The sequence below is a fragment of the Watersipora subatra genome, chromosome 2 (genome assembly GCF_963576615.1).
Source record: "Watersipora subatra chromosome 2, tzWatSuba1.1, whole genome shotgun sequence".
NCBI classification, from domain to species: Eukaryota; Metazoa; Bryozoa; class Gymnolaemata; order Cheilostomatida; family Watersiporidae; genus Watersipora; species Watersipora subatra.
In genome coordinates this window covers 66,941,675-66,962,547 of record NC_088709.1, presented here as the reverse complement: position 1 = coordinate 66,962,547, position 20,873 = coordinate 66,941,675, and the positions used below count along the sequence as shown (strand labels likewise).

The following is a 20,873-nucleotide window of genomic DNA, read 5'->3' as shown; positions in this document are numbered from 1 at the left end:
CTCTCTATGGATAGTTAGCTTGAATATATAACGGTCAATATTAGTGTTTTTGTACCTGTATATATGTATATATATATATATTGCTCAAAGTATGTGTGTATGTGGATCTGTCTGTCACTCCAGCTATAGTGCACACTGATTATTTTACCGATGCGGCCACGTGTTACAACGCTCCTGTTAAGAAATATTTTTCGTAAGGTTCCATTACTATTTTTCGAGTCAAGGCCAATTCTTCCCACATAGACAATTATACCGTTGCCGTGGAAAGAGCATCTACATTCTCTCGCCGTTCACTCAGACAAAGACAGTTCGATATGTCAATTTTACATTTGTACCAATGTCGAAAGGTGCCAGTATCGTCGTATTCAAAATATTGATGGGTAGTTTTTGGTGGAACAGTAACCTTTTTTATACACACTTTTATGCTAGATATGTCATTATTAATTCTATTTATTCAGGATCTTTATTTTGTTTTCTCAGTTCGTATTAATTGTGTCATTACAGAATCATCTTTTATTGTAATCGTGGCGAAACCGACTTAATTTAGCTATTACTTGCTAATTATTTCCCATTTACATCTAAACCTTTTTATTAAGCTGTTTTATTTTTTTAATTTATTTGACCTGCACAAAACATTTTTTTCATGGTAAGAAGTTTAAAAGTTGGTTGACTAAGTTTGAAAACTTTTACAGTTGTTTTTATTTTCTTTCTTTATTTATTTCAATTACACAAAACACTTTTTTAATGATATGTAGTTTGAAAGTTAGAATGGCAAATGTTGTTATATGTTAAATACAAATCAATTTTCTGACCAAAAACTTTTTTATTACTTGGGCAACACCGAGTAGCACAGCTAGTTTATTAATAAAACCTGTGCAATTTATTGGCCTCATTCACACATGGCTCAGTTTAATAAAACAATCTACCTATGTTCAAACTCTTCAATGAAGCACAGCTTCATAACTTGCACTAATGTAAAAAAAAGTCAAGGAAGATGATTTATGAAGCTATCATGAGCAGCAGCAGCAGTGAGGTGGAGGTTTCAGCAGTGGTACTGGAACAAGTATGGAAAGAAGTTTGTTGAACAACTATACTGAAGTGAAGGGTCTTTCAATTAGAACTCTTTAGGTTGTTAAAAATAAACATACACAAGATTTCAGTAGATTTTATCAGAAAGTGTTTGTATATTTTATTCATTTGGGATTGTTTTTGATGTTTAAGGTAATCTGACTGCCGTGTTTCAAGATTCGAATCGACAAGGCTTGATCGTGGTGAAAACACTCAGATCAAGCGAAAGTGGGACTTTGACGTCGACAATTAAAGAGATTGACAGAATAGGGATACATAAAGTTTGCAACTTTAATGCAATAATTGATATCAACTATAGCAACCATGGCAACTAGTGACATCATCCCATATTTTGCATCTGAGTGTTTTGACCACGAACAAATTTTGTCGATTTTAATCTTGAAACATCCTGGCAGTCAGATATGCTTGAAACATCAAAAACAATTGCAAATGATAGAAAAATACCGACACTTTCTGATAGAATATACAATACTAAAATTTTGTGTTATTTTTAAAGTAATTAATATTGGTCACAATGACAGAAAATAATCTACGTTCGATGCAAGATAAAATTAACCCAAAGCAGTATAGCCAATAGCGTTGTCACGCTGACTTCTGTTCAATCAAGCAGGAATTAGAACCAAGAAGAGAAGCTATTGTAGCAGATTGCTAGCTAGCATTGTATTGCTAGCAGATTAGTACATTCTTGGTAACAAATCGTTGTGGTTGGTAGTACTAGTAGAACCATTATAGCTATAGGTCATGGTGTAATACCGAAATGGTAGATGTTTGGAAATCACTCGCACTATTTAGTGCAGAAAGAAAGTGGAAAGTTTAAATGGCAATATTAAGCTGGAGAAGATCACTTGGAGGTGAGCCGGTTGCAACAGCTCCTTGAATCAGCTTGTAAGGTTCAAGAACCGAGCAAAACCTGAAAAAAAACCTTGTGTCACAGTGATCTCTTTGGGGTGACCAAAGGTGAATTTTTAATGGACAGCTAAATAGAGATGAATTTTTAATGGCCAGGTTTTTAATTTTGGGGGGGACAACTACGCAAAAACAACAGCTTGTCAAGACAGGCTAGATGCCACCCCAATGGTGATACTTGCCAATCGCTATTCTAAGGCTATAGAATCATGTACCACATTTGCAATGGATCTATGTTTACAAACATTTTAAGAGAGCTAGCCATACTTATCACAACCTAGATTTCCTTTTTATGTGATCGACCTTCAGATGCTGCTTCATTTTATAATACAATGCAAATACATTTCTGTACATTTCTATTTCTCTCTACAATAACTTTGTTTACTGTTAGAGACGGGTTCGTGTTGCAGCTATTAAGCCGAGATTAAATTTAGCAGTATCTTAGGCTACACTTGCAGTTGAACTGAGATGGTAATTGCTATTTACTCAGCCAGTATGTGGGGATGATGTGAATATGCCTCAACCTCCCTAAAAACTAAATTTTTGGTTATTTTACAGTTTTGATTTTGCTGGGTAATTGGAAAAAGTAAACAGGAAGTTACAAGCAATAACAGAGTTTACTCATTGCTATGCAATGGATTGTTTATCAGAACATAGAGATGCATAGACATAGAGATACGCTTGCAAACTAATACTGTGTCAGTTTATAGTGACTAGTAAGCTTGCCAGTCCCATTCACTGTGAGAGATTGGCATGAGAAATCAGTATTTGGATAATTATCCAATCAAGTTCTAAGTGACAGAGTGGTGCAGCAGTAGTGTGCTTGCCTTTGAATCTGATGCCCTGGGTTTGATTCCTGTGCGAGGTAATTTTTTCCTCACGCTCTTAGCGTGGCGACAGACAAACACACACTGCCTTATTATAGCAAACATTTTTACAGCACCTTACAATAACCTCAAATTGGACACTATCAATACAAAGACAGTTTATTGTTTTAAGTGAATTTTAAAAACAATTGCCATGATATCGAGTCACATTAAGGTCCTTACTAAAAATACTAAAAACCAATATTCAGAAAATGAAAACATTTTAGGCAAAAAATAGATAAAAAACACGACTTGTGAAAAAAGTGAAGAACTAGCACAAATAGATGTCTAGAAAAATGAACGTATAATAGCTTGTTAATTACTGGTTTTGTTCTCTCTCTACAACTTAATGTTTCATGTATTTACATACATTCTTAAGACTGTACTTGCAAAAATACCCGAGGAATGTTTGCAGCTAAGAGACAGAAAATACAAGTATTCGTGCAATTCTACATTCATATTCATATCCCATTCACATCTAATGCAAACTTATACTACTATCATATCACCAGCTTCATTCGACTATATAGTCTATATCTAAGGATTATGTCACTGGGCTGACTTAATATGCACTTTGTTACCATCAGGGTCATCAGTACAGTACCATCCAGCTGGAGTAGGGCCGGACAAATCCATCTTTGGTAGCGTTGGAATAATAAAGCAGAGAGAGTTTGAAGGACAAGCTGGTGTCACAGCCCCCTTAACAAGCCTCACCTCTAGCTCGCAGTGTTCACTCATGGCAAATGTGAATTTGCCTCTATCATTCTTGAAATGGTAAAACGTAACTTATGTCAAAAGCTTTCTTAAAAGAAAAGCATATCAAATAATAGCTCTTTGATATTCTAGGCGCCACCTCCAATCATTAGCATGATAGTTTGCGCAACTTGAACATATCTATATGACTCGTTGAGTACCAACTCTGAATAAACAGGAAAAAGCTAGCAGTAGATGATACTAGTCAGTTTAAGCAGAAAGTGCTAAATAAAGCAATATTACATGTTATATAATATAACATTATTTTATGAGGTAATAAAATAATGTTAATTATTTTATTAACCTTTAATAAAAAAAAGTGAATAAAATAGCACTAATATATATAATATATTAATGCTATTTTATAGCATCTTATATACAGTCAAACATGGATAACTCGAACTTCACGGGACCGAGCGAAAGTGTTCGAATTATCAGAGCGTTCAAGTTATCAGAGCACTGTCACAAGTCCATGTATTTACTTATTTATTAGTAGATACATGTACATATACAAACTATAATATAAATCAAAAGCACAAATGGCTTGTTTCGAATTAAATGCTTCTAATGTAAAGTTTAAAACGTTTTTATCAAAAAGTATAGAGATTTTTCTATCAGTTGAGATTGGTTTGTTGTTTGAGGTGATGTTTTTGCCAGGACGTTTTTTAGATTGACATTGACAAAACTTGATCGTTGTTAAAATGCTCAAAAGAAAACACATCAGTATATATACAAACTATAATATAAATCAAAAGCACAAATGGCTTGTTTTAAATTAAATGCTTCTAATGTAAAGTTTAAAACGTTTTTATCAAAAAGTATAGAGATTTTTTGATCACTTGAGATTGGTTTGTTGTTTGAGGTGATGTTATTGCCAGGACGTTTTTTAGATTGACATTGGCAAAACTTGATCGTTGTTGAAATGCTCAAAAGAAAAGACATCTTTTTCTTTTGAGCGTTTTACCCACGATCAATTTTGCTGATTTTTCTTGAAGTTTATGCAAAGATTACCTCACTTTACCTCGCTTCCGAAGGGCGATCGCTAAGCAGATGTTTGGTATAAATCAAATTTTACCAAACCTTTAGAAAAGTCGTTGACAAAAATATTTTGCCAACGGTGGTAATAACGACGCTTATGAATAACGAAAAGTTGAGGTTTACCTCTATGGCTTGGAATAAAGTGATTTTCTAAAGCGATAACGACCGTTTCGGTAGCCGTTGGGCAAAAAACAGTTCGAGTTAACAGTGTTGAGTTCGAGTTATTTATAGCAATTTATCATTACGTGGGAACGGACCAAAGAAACCGTTCGAATTAACCATGTGTTCGAGCTATCCGTGGGCGAGTTATCCATGTTTGACAGTATATATTATTTGTTTATAGCTCTTCAAAACAGCATGAATTTTTTTGAGTTTAATTTCACTAACAATAACTAATTATGCTAACTTGAAAATGAACTTGCATAAATTTTTGAGAATCTTACCAGAAAGTATCGGTATTTTTCTATTATTTGTGATTGTTTTGATGTTTGAGGTGATCTTACTGCCAGAATGTTTCAATGTTAAAACAAAAAAACTCGATCACAGTTCAAACGTTATAAAAATTACCGAATTCTTCTATTGTTTAATGTTTAGAGATTGAACAAAAATCCTTGGCAGCAGAGATACAATGAAGGAAGGATACCACGAAGAACAGTCTATCACCACACAAACTGACAAGAAGCACACAAAACATTTTGACTGATTCTTCTTACTGCTACTAGTTTTTTAAAAACAACGAAAAAGTCCAATAAATTACCGTACTTTTCGGACTATAAACCACACCCTTATATAAGCCGCATCTGCTTTATTTTCCAAAAAACGATAATAAAACAATACATAAGCCGCACCTTTGTATAGGCCGAAGAACTCAGGACTGTGCTTTTTAACGGGACAGCAACTTTGCTGTTTAAAACGGAACAGTGCCGAACGGCACAGTTTTGTATCACCCGACGCTTTTTTACTTAGTGCCTAACGGAACAGTACCGTGAGGCATTGTTTCGTATTTTCTTTCACCGCTAGAAGGGCACTAATTGGAGATTCCCGTTAATGCACCCTAGCGGTGAAAGAAAAAGCCACAGATTAGCCGCACCCTTATATAAGCCGCATGGCTCAATCATCAGAAAAAAGTAGCGGCTAATAGTCTGAAAAGTACAGTAATTTACAATTTTTAAGTCCAACAAAAAGCAAAAATTACAAAAAAATGTTAGAATAAGATAAAATCTACTAAAATATTGTATAAGTTCAACTTTAATGACACTTATTTTAAAGGTTGTAAGATATTTAAAGGTTGACTTGCAACAAAATTCACATTAAAGTTATTTGTTATCAAAAGATTCGCCATGTCTTACTCTGTTGTGTTGTAGGTGCAAAATATGTGAGAATGTGATTACAAGCTCTTAAAAGCTAAAAAACGAACAGTTAATCACAGCCACATGAAACCGCCGTAGTTTGGATTCTCTTTCTAAAACGGCTCAAATGTGACGTAGTTGTGGGAGATGGTTTTTAGATGCTGATTAATTTGGTATCAAAATATTTTCTATAGACTGTGTGTTTCAAAGGTTGAGACAATTTTTAGACAAATACCGTACAGGATGAATTTATTAGCGGAGTTATATTTCGCGAAAATTGTCTTTTCATGCAAATTCGCGGCTGAAAACTGCCACTTTCTAGGAAAAGTTAACTCTATTACGCCTAGCAATAGAGTTAACCTTACGCATGCGCGACTACGCGCATTGCGCGTTTTGTTTTCTATTTAGCTTACAACTACGAGTCGATCGTGCTAAGCTATAAATTATTTGCTGCGTTCAGAGGTTTTTACGAATATTCATAGATTTGGAGGCCTTTGAAGAACCAAAAATTTGTGGTAAGTAATGAGTTTTTCACATTTACTAAATTAGTTGAATTTTACTTTGCTTCTTCGGTAAAACGCAATATTTATTTTTCCATCCCTACCGCTCCATTATTTGTTTTAGTGTGAGAGAGAAATTTTTCATCATACACGGAAGAACAATGATTACAAGGGTGGTAGATGTCATTCTTAGAAGATCACCAATCATTCAGGGAGGTCTTGAAATTGAAGTAGAAGTGGCCGCAGCTGCTAACGAAGAGAATATATCTGTTTTAAAAAAGGAACAAAAACGCATTTACGAGCACAAATCTTTGGCCAACCGGCAGAACTTTACAATAGTAAGCCACGAGGAGAGTTCTGATGATAACTTTCTTACCAGTCATGTAGTAGCGAGAGAATCGCCTTTAACATCTACCCAAGAAAGTGACAGAGCTGCTATTACCAAAATAACTAGTCAGAGCACCATTTCACGCTAGTATTCACTTATCAAGAGTACCAGTTTAATTTTATTGCTAGATAACCGCCATTATGACTAAACTGTTTATATTTACTCCATTCATCGTTTGTAAAATTTTATTTGTATTTGAAATATTTTATTTGTACACTCAAGTTTGTAATAAATTATAATATATCTATACATGAAATAAAATATATAATTTAATCATGTTTGCTGCAGTGATATCAATGAGTTGTTGCCGATGAAGGGGTCTAAGTTGACTGGTCGCCTCTCTGCCAATATTCCTGCCTTGATGAATATTACTACTTGTCTCTAGTTTTCGTACTCGGAGTAGGTTGTTTCATACTCAATCTGCAGTAAACACAAAAAAGAAAAAAATATTAACAAGTGTCAAGGAAGTACAAAAACAATAGCTGAAGTATTTAATGAAAGCGATCAGTTTTAAACAAAAGAATTAACTAATGCAGTTAATTATGGAAAAACCTATCTGCACTGCAAATCAATTACATACCATAATGTCCAGATCAGAATCATGATCGTCCTCAACTTCGGTATTAGAGATTGATGGAGTTGATTTCAATGTAAAAAGACTAGGAGAGATTTTTTGCGATGATGAAGCCATGCCGAACAACTTGTAAAAACCTTGAATAATTTTGTCAAGTTTGATGCAATGGCAATAAAACTCGAAGCCCGGCGATGATTTTAAAGAAGTTTTGAAACTCGGCTACGTTTAGTACTTCTGCCTAGTGGCTATTTTTGCGATGACGCCATTCTGCATATCTTGTGACAACTTTTGTAAAGAAATGTGATGCATTGGCAATGGTGTTAGCTCAAAGCCTAGGCAATGATTTTAAAAATGTTTTGAAACTCAACTACGTTTAGTATTTATATTAAAAACCAGCCTAGTGGCTAGTTTTTAATTTGATGCAGTAGTTATTCTCCCTTGTGATTAAAAATAGAACTAATTATTCCCGGAATTTTATAATTCACGGAGTTGTCTGTTTGCGAAATCGCGAATTTTTATAACCAACGAATATTTTTATCCTGTACGGTACTAGATTTGACTAAATATGTAATTATATCCAGTAAAGAAATTTATTCGGTAGTGAGCTGGAAAGAGTTACAGAGAAGTTACAAAAATCAATGAACATGAAGAGATAACTCACATTCTGTGAAACGCAGTCGAGAAATTGACCATAAAAGTCCTTGAGCGGCTGAAAGTTCTTTTTTTGGTTGGATGTCAGTATAATCCTCACACAGCTACTGATACCTAAAAACAACAGCTGGAGATGGAGTAACAAACAACAATAAGTTGCTTGTCACTCTCTGTATAATCCCTCACTTTTCGTGGCTAATGGAAACTGGAATTCCCCACGATAAATGAAAATCCGTGGAATATAAACTAATCTTTCAACGTACATGTATGAGTCAAATTTTAACACCAGATTTTAACATCAGAACACTTAAAATTGCTTTCTCAACAAATTATATTTATTTTATATATAATAAGTAAGTTGAAGTTATCTTGATTGACTCTCAGTTTATATTTCAACTACAGTCCCAATAATTTAAGCCATAGAATGCACCTAGTAGTGCAGGTGTAGTTTATCTGATCTGAATATTCGTAGTTGTGATTAACTGAGGTTTGTTATGTGAGAAGGAAGTCATGTTTGTAAATGTATTTTATGTTTGTATATTTATGTATTTTAATGTTTTTTATCCTTAATTCTGCTTTATTTTTAATCTTCAAATGAAAATTTTTGATCCGCAAAATACTGAAAGCACGAAAGGTGAGCCATGAAATATGCGCAATCGGGAAATGACAAAAAGGTTTTCCCGCGGCAATGCCTACAAGACTAAAAACTCAACCAGCTAATTGACCTAAAGAGAGAGTATGATTAATTGAGTATGTAATGTAAGTGACTGTATGTAGTTATGCAAATATTATTTGACCAACAATTAGTTGAGATATTATTTTCACTGATTTCATGTAACAAACTCAAAACAAAACAGCACACAGCCTTAAATAAAAATTTATAGAGTGATTCGAAACCCAAAGACCTGCTCAAGCCGGTGAGAACACGAATTATAAACTGTATACTATACAGTACATTCTTTAAAATATTTGGCCAATAAAAAAGAACAACTTCTAAACTGCGGAAATCTTTGAAAACAGTAATGAAGATTAGACAACTCCTGTAACAGCAAATTATTAGCAGAAATCTTTATTGATATAAGGTATTATAACCATTTTATTTTACTGAGTACTAGTTAAAAAATGTATTTCATTATTGCAAGCGATTTACCGTATACTCTCGAATATAAGTCGGCCCTAAAAATGATCAACTTATAAAAATTTGTATACGGTAGACGCTCCTATAACGTATACCTCCCGTAACGTCAATTCCAAATAACGTAAAAAATATATGTGCAGTTTTTGCTTGCTACTACGTAAAAATTCCATATAACATAGAGTAGGTAGTCTGCCGAGTTCTCAAATTCGATTTGAATGGTAATCTATTTCGCCGCACTTGGGAAAGAAAAACGACACGCGTATAGCGTTAGACTTACATACTATATACAATTTTTGCAACCATCTAGTTCGTCGTGATACTGTAGATCGTCAAATGTGTCGGCAAAACATAGAATAGGGTAGCTGCGCATTGTTCATAAATACTAAATACAAAGGCGATCGATTGATGCAGGTGCTACAGCGTCGGTCCACCGATCCGAATGTCAAGAGTTGGAGTATTGTCAAAAGTTCTCTTTTATCCTAACCTTTACCACTGGATACAGATAGACGGCGAACAGGTTATACCGCTGTTTTGTGAAATATTTTGTTAGTTTGCTTTCTTATAGATGAATAAAATATTTGTTATTAGTTTTACTTTGAAGAGTACACATGGCTGTTCAGATGAATAGATCAAATCGTTGTAAATGAATGTCAAAGATGTGCGCTCCTCATCAACTTATTGTAGAATTACAGCGATCAAGGTCTGTAAAACCTGTAAGATCGATCATAAAAAAGAAAAAAGCTGTCTGTGCAAACTAATAATACTGCAGTTATGGCACAGCCCACATATTAAAAAAGTTAAATCAAATTTTCTTTTTTGTATGCCTAAAGGAGTATGTTCGAAAAGATCTTTGAATGGATTAGACAATTTACAAGTATTTCACAGTTCTTATAACGTAAAACTATTATAACGTAAATGTTCCTGAAATGGATTATTGCCATTGTAGTAGTGCGTACTGTATAAGCTTACCGTACAAATCGCAATACGCTGTACACACCTATTACAACAGAATGTTGCACGAAAGATTTAACTCACCTAGTGCGGCTAGGCACAGCGTTTACAGCCTTTTTCAGGCTTTGTAAAATAGATTTATTATTAGAGAGTCATTGATTAATTAGCCTATTGCATCTGCAGCTAAACGAAAGGAAACAATCGTCGGCCTGTGTTGAACCAATGGAAAAAACGTTTACAGCCAACGCTGAGCTTAGTTTCGCTTTTCCAAAAATTAATTTTTATCGGCATTTCTTCTTCATGATGATCAGTCATGTCTGACGAGGTTTCACTAATTGTAGATCAATGAAATTCTGATGATTATTTATCAAGTAATAGTACAAGTGACAATAATTTTTTAGCAGTAATGATAATGTCATAAGCTATAGTAATATTGATAATGTGTCCGACTCGGAACTTGTTCAACTTGTTAGCCGATTTGTAGTAGTAGTGAAGAAGCGAAACAAGTAAATAACAGACTACCAGCCACATGCTTGTCAAAGTTCGATTTGTATAGTTGCTGGAATTACGTTAACATAACATCATTTCATTTGAATGCAATCAGAGTCAGGCGCATATTAAACCGACACTTTAGGTTGGTATATTAAACTCGCCTTATATGCGAGAATCAATGATATATAAAAGGCTCCAATAGGCAATGTTTTCTCATTGAATAATTTGGTTAATTGCTATTAAAAATTGTAAAAAATTAACAATCGATTAAACTTAATTGTACATTGATAACAGCTGCTATGCATAATCATGTCTCGTCTATCCGATATCTGAACTAACTATCTGTCCGATTTAATGAGATCCGACTGTCCTGAGCTATATCCGAAACGATGTTTCTTAGTTAGCCGGGCAAAAGTTTATCGCACTCATGCCAAACAATAATCCAAAAGCTAGTCAGAAATGAACCATATCCATAAAACATAACATTGCTTACTTGAGATCTCAATGTTGAATCCAACCCTAGGACAATGTTTATGTATAAGCATCTGTGTACTATCTATCTGGTGAACCTTTGAATCCAATCGAATCCATGAATTTCCTCTCAAGGCTTCTGTTAAACTTTGGTACCTCTTGTCAGTGCCAGGTAGTCCCCTCTTCATCCTCAGCTGAATTACAAATCGAGGAATTCCTTCAACATCATCCGTGTTAAGGCTCGTCTCACTATACATTACCTGAAACATCCTACAATTCCACACAATAGATAGATTAAAGATAGTTTGCAAAGGAGCGTTGAACGCATACTAATGATCAAATATTTTGATTTTCATTCCAATTTCGATTCTGATTTGGATTCTCGAGAACTAAAAACAATTTGCAAAGGAAGTTTAACGAGCTACGAATCAGGGATTTCAACACTAATTTAAATTATATTAATAATTCAAACTCTGATGGCAGAAATATGATATAAAACTTTGTTAAGTGTAATGACGATTGTTCAACTCAATAAAGTGCTCACAAGAATAAATGAGACATAATTTTAAGCCATTTCCTCTGAATCAACAAACAAATACAATGAGAGAGAGCAACCCTGGCATGTAATATGAATATTCCCTGATTCGTATGATGCACCATAGTTTCATCCTACCGTAGTATGATGCTCTCAGCCATACTTTGGCACAAATTTTGCAAGAAGTTACTGCAAAATAGGTCAGCCGTGATCAAGAGTAACAAACACAGCACTAGATTTATAGACTACTCACAGTATACAACTGCCATCACCTCATTATTTTTAATTGAAAATAGCGAATAAGGAACTTTGGCTCTTACCACATGATATGTTAGAATAAAACTCTGTCATCACACCAATGTCACTATATGTCAGAAAGCGGTGTGGGAACTGATAGGATCATCGGTACTGAGGTGCATTCGAGTAGTTTGCCAAGCTCAATGCCAGTGATCAAGCATTACACCTATTGCAAACACGCAAAGCGTAGTGTTAATTCTTAAAACTAATTTTTCCAAATTTCGAGTTAAAAGAGAGAGAGTGACAAACAACTTACAGAGGTGTACCGAAATGTTTGAGAATTGGGTCTAAGTCATCTTTCAATTCCTGCAATTCGGGTTCAGCTGTCACGATGTCCACAAAGCAAGGATAGTAGTTGTACTTTGCTCTGACTGCAGCAAGAGACCATAACTCCATAAAACTATTCTAGCTATGAAAGCATGACACAATGTAAAGGAAGAACACGCTAAAGCCTGGTTCCCATATCGATTTCGAAACTTTGGCGGTAACTTGCGCAGCAAAACGTTTGCGCCGTAGGCTCAGCGGCATATGTTCACATATAAGCTGCATCGCTAAACACAATGGCGTAACCAAATAAAATGTTCGCTCGCCATGCCGTTTCTATAATGGCGACCTTCACCCGTACAGCGCATTTTGGTAAGGTTTTGCCTGAGCCTTTTGCGAAATTTGAACAGCGCTAAACTATTGCGTTGCCGCCGGCAACCACCGGCGATCCTCGGCGGTACCCGGCGCGTAGGTTCCCATTTCATCGCTAATAGCCTGCGGTGCTGTCGCCGGTGCTTTGCGACATATATGGGAACCAGGCTTTAGCAAAAAGCCATTACAATCTACAGACATTATAAGCTAACACAAATGACAGATACCAGAAAATCCAAACTCGATATGCTGTAGAACTTAATCTGTATGCTTTGTTCTTCACTCAACAAATTAATTATAATTAATTATACGTAATGCATAATATAATATTATTATAATGAATATATAATAATAAAAATGCAATTGTTATAATTGAGGCTACACTTTTGCCTCAAAGCTATTCTATGTTACTTACGAATATCAGTTGAAGTGGTCCTAGGTTTACTCCTTTCTGTTGACTACAAATAAGAGATGCAAGTCAGCTCTTGTGTTACATGAACTATGACACGAGCAATCTCATAAAATGCCTTCATCTAATTTATGAACAAGATAGAAAGATTTGGTTTGCAGTCTAGATCCTACCGTGAGAGGCAAGTGTTTGCGGGGAAACTTTCCACTGAGATGTTTAAGCAAGCCATCAACTTTATCTTTCACGGGCGTAAAGCTGATTCCAGCTGAGGCTATGCTTGTTTCAGGTTCAGGTGGTGGAAACTGCTCATTTGAGGCCTCTTCGGGGAATGAGCTGCAAGGTTCTTTCTTTATGATATCATTTAAAGTGAGCGTTTGGAAATGCTGCGGCGGTTCTTCAAGGTGCAAACTGAAGATATCAGTTTCATTCTCCATACTTGTCGAGACTACATCAATATAATACCATGTTTGTGATAGAGAAGGAAAACCTTGCTGGCATATAAAACATCAGGAGAGTAGCAAGCCTTCAATACCAAAGCAAATAAAAAAAAAAAGGTTGACTGCATTTAATTTGCAAATTTATTTCATGCAATTCATTGGAACAGCAGTTTTAGTCAGCCACTGTTAAAGAGAACAAATGTATCGTATCAGTGTAATCCATCAGGCTAGTAGACATTTTAGTTATAACTTATAAGTAATCAAAACAAATCTTGCTGAGCAAAGCTCTTTTCCGTTAAACACTTTGGTTATGGGACTCTTTATTAAAGCGCTGGCTGAAGAGCTATAGCTGGAAATACCAAAAGACATAAGCCAAATTAGCCCTAGTCTGACAAGAACGAAAAAGAATTGTGTTTCATAAAGCTAAAAGAGTTCATAGAGTTTCAACTAATATGTCATTTTGGGTGTGAAAACGAAGACCGATATATAAGTTATGTAGTAAAAGCAATGAATTGTAAGAGGCTTTCGTGGGCTCTCATGGTTATAGAACTGCATTGTAAAACTGTGGTTGCAATCTTCCTGAGTTAAAGTCCGGCAGAAAGTGAAATTTTAATTCCAAAATTTTAATAGCTATAGTTGGAAATACCGAAGGACAGACATACAAACTTTGAGAAATATATATTTATATATGTAGATATAGATACTAATACGCATGCCAGTCCCATAAGCAGTGAGAGTAATCAGTATGTGATATACCATCAAGTGTTGAAGCGAAAGGGTGATGTAATAGTAGCGTGCTTGCCGGTGAATCTGATGCCCAGGTTTTATTCCCATGCGAGGCAATCCTTTTTCCTAACACTCTTAGCATGGCTTTAAACAGACGGACATGGCTTTTATTATAGTGAAGGTTGCAAAATAATATTTGGAGTACAAATAGCAAGATTCTCTAGAGTGTAAAGAACTGTTTCAGTTTTTTTGGGTCAGAAAATAGACTTTGTTCAGATGCATTATTGCTAAAGTTTTGGTAAAAGTTTGAAGAAAAAGGTCTACCATACAAATTTAAATAAAAAGCAAACACATTAACGCGGGAATAAGGCAAAAATGAAAAACCAAGAAAACGTTGAAGTGGATGTTAATAGTGTAACTGATGATTTATATACAGTATACACTCCTATAACGTAAACTTCTATTTATGTAAATTTAGCATTCTGAGAGCATCTAGCTATTTGAGAACCGTGACACTGCATTTTTTTGACTGCTCTTCTATAGTGGCCTTCTATCAGAGACGATGTTCAAATAGAGGTTGGTGCTTGATTTTTCGACTAGTTCATTAGAATTTTAGCGATGCTAATGTCGCCTATTCAGGTCAGGCCGCTAGCTTGCCACCAGTATCCCGTGCAATCTGGTACCACCTGCCTCACAAGGGGATTGGTAGAGATCCCTCAGGGCGGATAAATTTTACCTACTGTACTTTTCGGACTATTAGACACTACTTTTTTCTGACGATTTGAGCCATGCGGCTTATATAAGGGTGCCACTATTCTGTGGCTTTTTCTTTCACCGCTAGTGTGCATTAACCAGAATCTCCATCTAGTGCGCCTCTAGCAGTGAAAGAAAATACGAAACAATGCCTAACGGTACTGTTCCGTTTGTTCCGTACTGTTCGGGCACTAGGTTAAAAAGCGTCGGCTAATACGAAACAGTGCCGTTAGGCACTGTTCCGTTTTAAACAGCAAAGTTGCTGCTGCGTTAAAGAGCACCGTCCTGAGTTTTGCGGCCTATACAAAGGTACGGCCTATGTATTGTTTTATTATCGTTTTTTGGAAAATGAAGCAGATGCGGCTTATACAGAGGTGCGGTTTATATTCTGAAAAGTACGGTAATCAACGACCATCTACCAAACATGGAGGCGTTGGATCTCTGCACTGCAAGATTCTCCGGCAACTCCTGCACCTGGACATATCCTCAGACATATCGGCTGCGCCTTTTTTCTGTACCTGGAGGTCTCCAGATGAGAGAAGCCCTTGACAAGTGTCAGATTGTATAGACTTGTTGAGTAGTGCATGAGGTAATGAATTTATTGTGTATTGCTCACAGTCTGAGAGTTGATACATAACTGAAGGCAAAACGATAGCATGGCTTAGATAGCTATAAAATTACCATTAAACAGTTTATGCCGAACAATGATGTTGACTTTCATGAAAAGCCTGAAAGCCATGAAAGCACATAATTGCAGTCACATGCAAACATCCTACGTGACTAATGAGATTAAACTAGTCTTGGAAGTGTGTTTCTCTACTCTACTCGCCTGCCAACTTGACCATGCAGAGGAAAGCTGCACCTGTTATACAGAAAACAAAAACTCCAAAAGAAATAGTTACTGGTTATATTTTTCACGTTATGGTGGCAAAACCTGAACGCCAGGGATTTCTCTTGAGAGCAGGAAGGACTTTTTAGTCCTATGGCAGCTACCGCCTGCTTAAGCAAAGCAGCCCCTGGACAATAAGGTGCTCCATTCCACCAACAGAACACTAGTGGAACTGCTCTAGTACATCTGCATCAACTCACCTTAAAAGAGTAAACTCACTCTAGCAACATGGAATGTAAGGACGATGATTACTGGAATGTCAACTGACAATGATTTAGACCCTAAAAATACTGCCATCAGAAAAACAGCTACCATAGACACTGAGCTTACCAAGCGCAAAGTTCATTTCGCTGCCCTTCAAGAAACTCGCCTTGCTAGTCCAGGCACAATAAGAGAGGCCAACTACACCTTTTTCTGGTTCGGCAAGCCTCCTGGTGAGCCAAGGATCTATGGTACAGGCTTTGCAATTTCACACCAAATGCTCCGCAGCGTACAGCCTCCCACTAACATCAGAGACCGCATAGCAATGCTGAAAGTCAACACCAAACAAAGTGCAATACATGTTGTCAATGCTTATGCCCCAACTCTAGCTGCAAATGCAGAGGACAGAGACCATTTCTACAACCAGTTTGAGGGCACCATCAGGAGAGCAGCAAACTCTGAACGTGTCATCCTACTAGGTGATCTGAATGCAAGAGTCGGTTCTGATCACGATAGCTGACCAGTATGTATTGGTCATTTTGGTGTTGATAAGATGAATGAGAATGGTCTCTGCCTTTTGCAACTGTGCTGTAGGAACAACCTTGTTGTCGCCAATACCATTTTTCCAGACAAACTTCACAGAAAAATGTCTTGGTGCCACCCTCGCTCAAAAACTTGGCACCAGCTCGACTTCGTGTTAACTACCTTTAAATACAGGAAGGATGTTCTCAATACTATAACCTACCATAGTGCTGACTGTGACAGCGATCATAGTCTAGGTTTGTCAAAGCTGGTGCTCGAGCCACGACCATACCACAATCAAATAAAACAATCAAAGAAAATAGACGTGTCAAACACAAAGAAAACTCAGCTCCACGAAGAATATTGTAAGCTACTTGATCAGAAGATAGAAAGCCTTAACCCTGAAGCCTCACCTGATGACCAATGGGAAGTGCTGAAACCTTCGACCAATAGTGCGGGGCTAGAAATATTTGGCCTGAGACAAAAGCATTACCCTGACTGGTACAACAACTCATGTGAACTTCTTGAACCTGTGCTTGCAAATAAAAGAGACGCCATGATAAAGGTGAAATCCAGACCAACTAGACAAGCACTTGCAAACTATCGCCTGCAAAGGCTGAATCTCAAAAGGCTGTCAGAAGTTGCGTGCAGACTGGGACTCGTCATGCACTAGTATTGAAACAGCCCGAGACACTGGAAACATCAAGGATATTTTCAGTGTCATCAAAACTGCTACTGGGCCTACTGCCCAAAGCAGTGGTGTGCTGAAATATAAAGATGGCTCAGTTATTGAGGATAGAGAGCAAAAACTGAACCGCTGGATTGATCACTACAGTGAACTTCACAGTTACGCTTGTGATGCTGATTATGATTACATCGACAAACTGCCAAATCTCCCAATTCGTGAGGATTTAGATGTACTACCTGACCTTGCGGAAATAGTCAGTGCAATCAGGAATCTTCGACCTGACAAAGCTGCGGGTGTTGATGCGATTCCTTCTGAGCTTCTGAGAACAGGGTCTGACTACCTATTCCAGCACATCCACCTTATCTGTAAGTGCTGGGCTACCAAAATAGTAACACCGGAATTTAAAGATGCAAAAAACTCCACCCTGTATAAAAACAAAGGGGATCGTGGAGACTGCAACAATTATCGAGGTATCTCTCTTCCCAGTGTTACAGGAAAATTGCTGGCACGAGTCCTGCTTAGCCGACTACAAACAATTGCTGAAGATGTGTATCCTGAATCAAGTGTGGTTTCAGAGCTAAAAAGATCAACTGACATGATATTTGCTGTTTGCAAGCTCTAAGAAAAGTCTAGAGAACAGCGTAGGCCTCTATTTCTAGCTTTCGTTGACCTGACCAATGCTTTTGATCTTGGTGATCGAGAATCACTATTTACAAACCTCAGAAAAAGTGGATGTCCGCCCGTACCTCTATCTCTGATTAAGTCTTTTCCTACTGGTATGAAAGCTCAAGTTCAATTTGAGGGCGAACTGTAAAATGCCTTCCCTATAAAAAAGGTGTCAAGCAAGGATGTGTTCTTGCACCCACCCTTTTGGTATTTATTTCTCATATGTCTTCAAAACCATCACTCAACATCTGCACCCATCATGTGGTGTCTCTCGGTTGACCAGACATGATGGCAACTTTAACTTGGCCACTTTCAAAGCTAGCTCCAAGACCAATGAGTACATCATCCAAGAACTATAGTATGCAGATGATGCTGCTCTCTGTGCCGCCTCCCAAGATGACCTCCAGTCAATGCTCAACCATTTTTTAGAAGCGTGCAGTCATGTTGGATTACACATCAGTTTGAAAAAGACTGACTTTGTTTCAATCCAATGACGCCAACATATTCTCAATTGACGAAACAGTCCTTCAAGATGTTGATAATTTCACATATCTTGGATCCTCTCTCACACAGAATACCACTGTAGACCATGAAATCTCAAGAAGACTAGGTCTTGCGTCATCGACTTTTGGCAGGCTCCCCAGGCGTGTTTGGAATAACAAGCACCTCGTGTGTAGGAGCCTGCGTTCTCAGTGTTATTTTCTACGTTGCAAAAATGTGGGCCATTTACAGACCACAAAAATCAAAGCTCAGTGCATTTCAAACCAGAAGCCTCAGGTTTATCCTTGGAAAGATTAGCTCACAAATGAAGACTTCTACAGGCTGACGGGATCTGCTGATCTTTCTACCAGTCTGAAGTTCATCAGACTCTGTTGGGCTGGTCATGTCAATCGTATGCCAGCTGACAGAATCCCTCATCAGCTTCTTCATGGTGTACTGGAGAACGGAACCCACCCAAATGGCAGACCACGTCTGCGATTTAAAGACGTACTTAGTACTTGAACGAGATCTCAAAGATATTAACATTGACCCTAACACCTGGACATCTGTATCTAAGAACAGAGTGCAATGGAGGACTAAGCTTGACTCAGACAGCAAGGCTGACACTCAAAAAGTCTTTAGGAAACTCCTGATAAGGAAACAGGGAACATGAGAACACTACCAAGCATTGTCGTTACATTACATGAGCATGCCACTACATATAATGTTGCCTATATTTTGCACTCTCCTCAGGCAGAGCGACATCAATGCTGTAGGTGTCAGCTTTTCCGCTAAACAACTTTTCATATACATTGAAATATCACACCGAGTCAAACAAGTTTGACTCAAACACTACTTGAGTAAACATATTAGACCTATACATTTATTACTTATGTAGATGGGGCTGCTTTGAAAGTTTTGAGGAAGAAACCAAAAACAAAAACTTGAGTTAGAAAATGGACTTCAATCGGCTGTAACAATGGCTGCCATTACATCGTACACTGTTCATGAAAATTATTCTTATCATTCATCAAAATGTTTTGAGGTCTTCAAATCAGGCTGTAATCAAACTATTTCATGGCTTAATCTGAAAACAATTAGTCAGAATTAGACCTTAGTGATTTCGAATCAGAGTGTAGTTCTGATGATTGCAACAATCAATCTTCCCAAGCACACCCTCACTTAAACCATGACAACCACTACAGCAACAACGAAAGAACTAGTTATTATTGATGTTATTTATTCATTATCAGCACCATTTGGTAGAGAATTTTCTATTGATCAATTTCTACTATGGTTTCATAACGAGTAAATATAATAAATATTAAACCATACCTGTCACGTACAACTTCTATCGTATTTACTAGGTAAAACAGACACATTGATTCTGATTTTTTACTCAAAATAACGATTGGTCCACTAATTTTCAGAGTAATGAAGGCTTTTTTACAACATTTTAATATTGGTCTCGAAAACAACACGATCGGCACAACAAGCTCCGCCCATAACTATGTGATGTAACCTAGCTTTTTAAGAATGAAAGTCAGGGATGTTTAGACCGATTGAGAATAATAGAGAGGGGTGTTTTAAAATCCATTATTATATAAATTCAGCCTTTAAAATAATCTCGGTCTTTTCTGAAAAGTAGATAAGCTATTTAACAATGCACATTTTAAAACTAGCTCAAAAAAGCGCGATAACTACGCTAGCTTGTGATAAAACCGCGCTTGTTGAGCTAATTTTTCTTGGCGTTCAGCCTATTTAAACATCATGAAACAAGCTACGAGTAATTTTAAATAGTTAATATACCTTTCATAAAATACCGAGATTATTTTACAGGCTGGGTTTAAATAATAATGGGTTTCAAGACACCCATCTGTATTATTCTAAATCAGACTAAACATCGCTAACTTCCATTCCAGAAAAAGCTAGGTTTCGCCACATATTTATGGGCGGAGCTTGTTATGCCGATTGTATTGTTTTCGAGACAGATATTGAAAAGCTTTAAAAAGCCTTAATGACTTTGAAGGTTAGTAGACCAATCTTTATTTTGAGTACAAAATTGGAATCAGCGTGTCTGATTTACCTAGAAAATACAATAAAAGTTGTATGTGACAGTTATGGTTTAAAGTGGTGGTTTATTAGAAGTGGCCTTCAATTAAAAGGTGGCATTGTATTTTTCAACCCTTCTCATATATTGTCGTTCTATTAGGGGTGGCGTTTAAATAAAGGTGGCAATCAAATAAAGATTTTCCGGCATTTTAAGTTTTTGCTTTGTATTATGAAAGAAATTGCATATAACATAAATGTCAAATTGGTGCAAGTTCTCAAATTCAATTAGAATAATGCCAAACTTCCCATAGTTGGCCTTGAAAATATCAAAATTTTCTTTTGCCACACTTGGGAGAGGAAATTACGTATAGGGGCATCTCTATTATATACACTAGTACCCTGGCAGTCTGGTGTAT

At 36.6% G+C, this 20,873-nt stretch overlaps 1 protein-coding gene and 1 pseudogene across 3 annotated transcripts in view; one reads left to right on the top strand and one right to left on the bottom strand.

Moving 5' to 3' along the window:
- LOC137387125 (uncharacterized) overlaps window positions 1–20,873 on the bottom strand; it is a 43,489-nt gene that overhangs the window by 18,586 nt on the left and 4,030 nt on the right. Inside the window, exons 2-7 of one of the 3 annotated variants that reach the window (XR_010977869.1) lie at window positions 13,217–13,488; window positions 13,050–13,092; window positions 12,255–12,369; window positions 11,189–11,436; window positions 8,125–8,228; window positions 3,205–3,626 (exon numbers count right to left, since the gene is read on the bottom strand). The exons of 1 other annotated variant lie outside the window; for it this stretch is intronic. Coding sequence is in view for 1 of the 2 variants with exons in the window: in XM_068073438.1 (XP_067929539.1) it covers window positions 3,576–3,626; window positions 8,125–8,228; window positions 11,189–11,436; window positions 12,255–12,369; window positions 13,050–13,092; window positions 13,217–13,477 (822 nt within the window). In the remaining variant the exon portion in view is untranslated. The remainder of the gene's footprint in view (window positions 1–3,204; window positions 3,627–8,124; window positions 8,229–11,188; window positions 11,437–12,254; window positions 12,370–13,049; window positions 13,093–13,216; window positions 13,489–20,873) is intronic. One more of the 3 variants, XM_068073438.1, reaches the window with a different exon arrangement.
- On the top strand, window positions 16,093–17,881 carry LOC137387085 (uncharacterized; annotated as a pseudogene).